At 34.0% G+C, this 8118-nt stretch overlaps 1 protein-coding gene across 1 annotated transcript; it reads right to left on the bottom strand.

Annotated features, from left to right (window-relative positions):
- Positions 1 to 1048: 1048 nt before the first annotated feature.
- Positions 1049 to 1768, bottom strand: LOC113341769 (dnaJ homolog subfamily C member 12-like). The gene has a single exon (XM_026586522.1). It carries the CDS (start codon positions 1766 to 1768, stop codon positions 1049 to 1051), a length of 720 nt encoding a protein of 239 aa, XP_026442307.1.
- Positions 1769 to 8118: the final 6350 nt, after the last annotated feature.

The raw sequence follows: 8118 nt of genomic DNA, 5'->3' as shown, positions 1-8118 counted from the left end.
GGTATTGCTATTTTCTAGTGCTACCACATGAATATCTCAATTGGTTTTGCACTTACATATCATCCAAAAATGATAGAAGACATCTTCTACGTGCCACACATATATCAAGTCTCATCGGGCTTACCTAAGATTCATGTACCTGGCCAAAATTATGCACCAATGTACCTTCTTTGCCACAGCATTAATGAGAATAATGAAGAGTTGCTCCTTTAACTAAATCTTGCAATAGAGAAACTGAACCATGTTTAATAAGCTTGACTTATTCATAACAAAAGTATATGATGCTTGTCAAAAAAAAAAAAAAGTAGTGGTGTTATAAAAGACTCAAAAAGTACCAACATGCCAACTATTGAACTAAACTCAAATTTATCAAATAAAAACTCCACAAACCAGATGGATATGTACTTTTGGAACTCCAAGTCTGATCTCTAATTCCAAGTGAAGTTCATTGGAGTAGAATATTTGGAATGAGAGGAATCTGAGGTTGATTGAAGAAAAGGTCAAAGATGTTGAATTGGTGGACAGAATACCAGAGCTATGCTATTATCCAGTAGTTTGAATGGGTTCCAGCAAATGTGCTATATAACTGGGATCTGCTGACTGCTGTTCTTATATTTCTCTGAATGTTTTTTCCATTTTTGTTTTCTCATAAATCTTGTAAGTTGAATACATGTGTGTATATACTTCTTTCTCTGATAAAACTCAAAAGATCTCCAATTTGTTTTTGTTTCCATTATCCATAAAGAGGAAGACGCTCAAAGAAGAATTCATTAGATTAAAAGGAGTACAAGACATAGTACATTAGTACCACACTAGGTGGAATATACATATAAAAAGAGAAAAGATTACAAGAAAAGCAAAACAAAGCTACAAAGGAAGCTAACAAAAAAATTTGGTGAAGGATTCATAATTAAATTAAATTATACCAGGGTTTCTAGCTAAGAATCACAAATGAACATACAATCCATAAGAATGTCCAATATAGTCATATGACTTATAAAAGACCAAATAACTTAACCAATTTTTTTTTTTTTATAAAATATGCTTGTTAATCAACTTGTACCCTTTTTCTGAAGCGGAAGAACATGTCTAACCCTTTTGCTGAATAGAAAGAAGAAGCAGCTTGATAGTATCTTTTCCCAGCAGCAATACCAATCGAAGAAGCAGCTTGGTAGTATCTTTTCCCAGCAGCAATACCAATCGAAATTATTTTACCGATAACGGTCATAATTTCTAGACCTACCAACGACAGCTCAACGCATATATCAACTTCTACTTCTCGAGCTAGTTTTTCTCGAGCTAGTTTATCAGAATCAGGAGAAGAAGAGATACTTTCAGAATCAGGAGCAGAAGAACCACGTTCCAGGTTGAACAGCGTCCTAAATAGTTTTGCTAAAGCTTCTCTCAACTGCTTACGACATCTCTCTTCTTCTTCTCGAACTTGTCTATCATGATTAGGAGGACAAAAATAAGCAACAACTTTATCATGATAATAAGCCATCATTTGGCCAAATTTTGTGGAATCATCCTGTGCACGAGACCTCAATAGATCATGGAAGCGTTTACGCTCTATTTCATCTCTAAGAATATCGTACGATGATTGAAGTTTTTGAAAATTAGAATTTGCATTGGGATCATCAGGACACTTGTCTGGATGTAACTCTAGGGATTTGGATCTAAAAGCTTTCTTAATGTCTGCTTGAGTTAATTTTGCCCCTTCTTCGCCTGATGGTAACCCTAGAACAGCATAATGATCAATTTCCGTCATAGATTCTCTCTTAATCCTAGAAAGATATTGAGGACCAGAGATATTTAATCATATAGAGGAAGATCCCATGTAGATTGGGTAATACGAAGACAAGATTTATATATAATAGCACTTTGCTTAATATGCACGACCAACTTAGCTTAATATGCACGAGAACGTCCACATTGCTATAAGCTGGCCCCGCGGAACGGCTTAATTAGGTTTCGAGACTCGGTGAACATAATGGTAACACTTAGCCTAATATGCACGACCAACTTAGCTTTATGCACGACCAACTTAGCTTTATATGCACCACCAACAAGATTACAACAGCACCAACAAGATTACAGTAGCACCAGTAGTTTGAATTCTATGGAGATCCTAATTCAACTCCAAGTCGTTAACCTACCATATTAAGGAATCCAAAAATTCTTATATTACTGAGAAAGTGTAAACAGTAAGAGAGAGCCGGTGGAATAGAGAGCATCACTGAAAATAGAATTGTGAAAATCTACACTACATATATTCTTCATGATTAAGTAAAAAGTTCTTACAAAATAAGGAAACCCTAATTCTTTATGATTAAGTGAAACACAAAATTGGTTAAAAAGACCAAAACCAATAATTCCTGGGTGAAAAGGACACTTTGATTTTGATACTGTTTAAATGGACAAAAATGTAAAAATAGCCAGGATGTAAACAGTTTCATCCTGCCAATTTTCAAATACTTTTTCTTATTTTTTAATTTACACAAGATGCATCCAGTTTCATCCTCACTATTTTTTAAGTTTAAGCCAGGATGAATCCAGTTTCATCCTTGCTAATTTTTTTTTTGTCCATTTCACCCATACTAATTTCTAACAGAATCTAATGGAAGTAATTTAAAAGTAATTTCGTTCAGTTAGGAGGAAAAATTGTGACGAAACCGAACTCAATATATAGGTTTTCAGAAAAAAAAGTTTTTTAGGAGGAAAGAATTACGACGTAACCCAACTTAATATATAACTTTTGAGAGAAAAGTCCCGTTAGGAAAAAAAATTGGAATGTAAACGAACTAGATGTATAGGTTTCAAGTCGACCGAACTCTACATTTTTTGAGGAAAAATTGGAATGTAAACGAAAAAAATTTCAGAGGAAAAGAAAAATTAAAACTCAACAACATAAATTTAAGAGAAAAGTTCGGTTAGGAGAAAAAAAAATCAACTCGACCGAACTCTACATTTTTTTCTTACTAACTAAAGTTCAGTTAAGAGAAAAAAGTTTCGACTTGCAACTTTACTTTGTAATTGTAAAAAGTCTCATGTTTTCGTGTGGATATAACTCTCGGGCTTTGATTTTATAAGCTTTCTTAATACCTGCTTGAGTTAATTTTAGCCCTTCTTCACCTGATGGTAACCCTTGAACAGCATAATGATCAACTTCCATCATAAATTCTCTTTTAAAAATAAGACGAAGTTTGTTGTTTATATTGAAGATGAGAGATGTTTAATCAGATTGAGGATGATCCCTTGTAGATTGGGGAATACGAAGTTGTTGCACGGAAGATCCCGTGTAGATTGGGGAATACGGAGTTGTTGTAAAAAAGATATATTACCTTGAGAATATTAGCAGTGAGCTTAATATCCACGACCAACTTAGCATAATATGCACACCAGTAAGATTACAATAGCATAGTAGTTTAGAATTCTATGGAGCTCAAAATCCATCTCGAAGTCGTTAACCTTCCATACGAAGGAACCCAAAAACTCTTATTATATGAGATAATTGGAGATTGGTACTTAGGTTTTGTTCAGGACTAGGTTTCGGTCTAACATTTTTCTAATGTTAGCGCTTGGTGCCTAGACCACACACTGGCCCGAATTGATTAGGTTAAAACCTAACTTTTGTTTAGTAATTTTTGAAAAATTTATATAAAATGTAATTATTAATAAATTTACTATAATACCCTTTCTGAATATTTAAAAAAAAATCAACTTCTTCTTAGCTTGTCAATACAATTAATCTATGGCAACCATCTCTTCCATCATTCCTAGTAACCGCGATAACCGCAAAAGACATACAACTTGCACATTCAGCACACTTATCAAAAAAAAAATCGCACTCCAATTCAGCCCAAAAAAACATACAACTTCAGAAAATCCCACCTATTCTATCTCTTCTCCCAACTATTGGTTGCATGCATTTCAACTCTTGATTGCATCCATCTCAGTCTACACCACTTTAATTTCTTCATATCTTTCATTCTCCATTATCGTTTCTCCCTTAGCATCATCATATCCACCACCAATGTAACATAGATTTGGTTTCCATTTACAAAAGTTAGGGTTTTGGATTTCGATCTAAATCAGTAACCTAGGGTTTTGTTGAATTCGGTAAATAATGGTTTTGTTTGACTCAGACATCAGGTTTCAATTTAATGAAATTAAGATGTTGATTTGAGTTAGTAAACCATGGTTTTGTTTTATTCGGTAAATCAGGGTTTTGTTTTCTTCAGAAGTTGGGATTTTGATTTGGGAGATTAATTGATCCAATGGCTTTGTGTCTGAATATATCAGGAAAGAAGTTGATGGAGTTTACAACAGTTGTGTTCTTAATAAAAATCAAGGAAACTCGATTGATCAATTAACTTAACAAGAACAAATTAGAGTAGAAAGAAGGAGAGAAAGAACCACCTGATGTCCGTGTATACAAGAAACGCAACTGCTTTTACTGAGATGTGAAAAGAGTGAAAGAGAAGATGTCGGTTTGGTGGAGAAATACAGGGATTTCGAAGTTTAGAAGGAAACGAAGATTGGGTACGATTCTATTTGGGTTTACGACAAGAACTGAAACCAAGAAAAGAAATAATTTCAAATATAGAAAACGTGTTTGAATTGAATTTATGTTTGTCAGAAAGATGGCTTGAGATTGGAGCTGCTCTTGAACTGGATAATTAAACCCAAGACATGACTGAAATCGGTTAGAATGGGTTATTGTAGATTGTTGAAATTTCTGTAGGGAAGGCAGGATTTAGTGGATCTGGGGTTGTGTCGGTCATTGATATGAATTTTAGGATTGTGTAGGAATGTATGAATTCAATGCAGGAAAGGAGGTATAACCTGGGTTAGAAGAGCAAAACAAACTCATCCGAGACATAGACTATTTTTTTCCAGGGATAGACTTGTAAACTCAGTACTTTTACAGATTTTTATTTAACAAATTTTAATTAAAGTAAGACCATAGACACTCAACAGGGTTAAGATCTACTCCAGGTGCCAAGCGCTAATGTTGGACAAATATTAGACCGAAGCGTAGTCTTGGAGAAAAACTGAGTACCAAAGTCTAGTAATCCCTATTAAAAAAGTGTAGAGATAGCAAGTGGAATATAACTCAATATTGAATTTTGAGAAAATTTATATACATATATTCTGTATGATTAAGAAAAAAGGGTGTTACTTCTCTCTCTTTTTCCTTTCCAAAAAAATAAATAAATAAATTAAAAATAAAAAACCTTAGCTCCATCCACCTCTTGCTCAGATTTGGTCCTCTTTGTACCATATGCGAGTAACATTTCTTTTCTTTTTTCTAATGTTTTAGTCAATAGTTAATCGAATAAAACATGTTCTCTACTATTTTATTGTTTTTAGACATATTTCTTCGCTATTTGGAGCGATTTTTCATCTCCATTTGTGGAATCTGTATCTTCGCTTTCAGTGCGGTTCGTTCAAATCTTCATGGATGGATTGTGGATTTCTATTCTAGATTGAAAAACATCAATTCTTCAACATGGTATCGCTTTGAATCTATTCTCAGTATAAGAGATCTAGGGCATCCGGGTTCGTTTGGGTATTCAAAACTACTGGAAAAATACTCATTTCCTTTAAGGGCATCTCTTTTCAAAGAAAAAAGATCATATTAAGTGGTTGGATTTGATTCCGTTTAATACCATCATCCTTCCCTACTACACCAATAAAAATTGGGTATCTTTACCATTTATGGCTCTTTCTCTTCACGATATACTTGTAATTGATATCTATAATTATATTAGAGTTTTAATTATCTTGTATTTGATGTTTTATTTATTCTTGTAAGCAATCATATAATTAATATTTTGATTTGAATAAATTGAAATATCTTGCAACCGTATATTTATGCTTGGTTATGGACGTAAAATATGGAGGAAGGGTGCATGATTTCACGGGCGCTACTCGACCTAAAAGTAGAATGATTCTTTTGTGGTCCATGGAAATTTGAAGGGGACAAATACCATTCTTTCATTATTGGCTGGTCATCACCATGATTTATAAAGGAGGATTCCAGTTCTACTAAGTGCTGATATCGTTTCATATAGGACAAAAAGATTCCACCGATTCTGGCAGTTGGATCGATGAAATGGTATCAGCACTTAATAGGACTGGTATCCCCCTTTATAAATCCTGGTCATCACGAAGTAAAGTTCAATAATACATGTATCCACATATTTTAGTTAATGGACAAAATACTCTTATATTATTTTGACCAAATTTTCATTTTTTATTTTAAATTGTGGACATAATTATTTGTATTAATGGATAAGAGTATTATTTGTATTAACTTGTCTACCTTATTTTAAGCCAGAATGCAACCAATTTCATCCTTATTATTTTTCTAATAATTTTTTTTCTTAGTTAAAGTTACGATGAATCCAGTTTCATCTTAGCTATTTTTCAAATAATTTTTTCTTTCTTGGTTTACGGCTGGATGCAACCAATTTCATCCTGCAAAAAAAAATCGAAAATTTTTTAGTATAATCATTTTAAAAATAAATTTTACTAGGCATCCGGTGAAGTAATAATTTACGCCTAGAGGGACACACATTCAATCGACGCCTTTTTCAAAATATATATCAAGTTACTGTTTGGTTTGATGCAATTTAAAATCATGTGTAAATACAAATAAAACTGACACCTACACCAGGGTTGGAGTTGGGTTAATTTAAGGAGCTCAACACTAAATTCAAGACGTTTCTTTGGGTGGGCCAGATACGGGGAAAAAGCATAGCCCCATTAGTTGGGTTAATGTTTGTCATACTCATGAATAGGGGTGCCAATGGGTCCGGTTCCGGGTCTTAATGGTTTCGGGTCTGGTTCCTAAATTGATGGATCCGGAACCGGAACCGATAAAACTTTTAAATATCCGTCGGGTATGGATATTTATCGGGTCCTCAAAAATCAACTAAATTTTTTGATAATTTAATTTTTATTTGTTATATTAGCTTTGAATTTAGTAATTTTTCATATAAAATTACTATTTATATCTATATGAATGTTCTAGTTATGATTAAACATAAGAAAATAAAGGATAAGTGAAAAAACTTTAAGCAAAATTACACTAATCTTTCTATTTTAAGTAAAATTTACAAATAAAAGATAAATATTCAGGTACCCGATACCAGACGGGTACTTGCCGGGTAATACCCGTTAGGACCCGAAAGCTTATCGGTTCCTAACGGGTCTATCCTTCGAGTAGTGATTTTGCTGACGGGTCCGGTCTTAGGCCCAGAACCGGACCCGACACACACGGGTTCGGTCTTAGGCCCAGAACCGGACCCGACACACACGGGTTCGGTTCGGTTCCGGGTAATTTGGTACCCGTTGGCATCCCTACTCATGATGAAGGTGGCTTAAGTGTCAAGGACTTAGAATTTACCAATACTGCTGCTAATTTAAGACATATATGGGACTTTGTTTGGTAAAGTCACCATTTAAACTGATTGGGTAAAGCATAATCTAATAAAAGGTAGAGATTTCTGGAGTTTAACAGTTCCTCTGGAGTCTTCTTGGTGTTGGAGAATAATTTTAGAGCACAAAGATCTGGCTAGATAGTTTATTGGAGTTATACTTGGAAATGGGTCTTCTGTGAATTTCTTTAATGATAATTGGCACCCTAAAAGTAGAGTTGCAGATTGGATTGATCCTAATGTGCTTGATGTTTTAGGTATCTCTCAACTGAGCAAGGTTTCTGATTTCATTAAAGATGAGAAGTGGGCCTTTCCTGATAGTATGGAGGATACTGTGGTGGAGACCGTGGCTGACATTTCTTCTATGGAGTATTAATGTGGCTGAGGTTGATATGTTCATATGGAAATCAGGCTTATCAGGTAATTTCTCTATGAAATAAACTTATAAATGCATTTCTTATCACAATCTTGAACATAGCTGGATAAGATCTTGTTTGGTTTAAAAACCATATCCCAAGACACTCTTTTATATCTTGGCTGAACTTGCATGAAAGGTTAAAAACTATAAATAAACTTCTCAATTGGAGAGTTATTCAAGATGATAGTTGTATTATGTAGTGACCATGAGAATGAAAATCATCTTTTTCATGCTTGCCCTTTTGCTTCTATCATA

Source organism: Papaver somniferum, unplaced genomic scaffold, assembly GCF_003573695.1.
Source record: "Papaver somniferum cultivar HN1 unplaced genomic scaffold, ASM357369v1 unplaced-scaffold_31, whole genome shotgun sequence".
Classification (NCBI taxonomy): Eukaryota; Viridiplantae; Streptophyta; class Magnoliopsida; order Ranunculales; family Papaveraceae; genus Papaver; species Papaver somniferum.
The sequence above is the reverse complement of the archived record's forward strand: the minus strand, read 5'-3'. Positions and strand labels throughout refer to the sequence as shown.

Coding starts and splice junctions, on each gene's coding strand:
- LOC113341769 (XM_026586522.1), bottom strand. CDS start 1,768: ATGACGGAAATTGATCATTATGCTGTTCTAGGGTTACCATCAGGCGAA.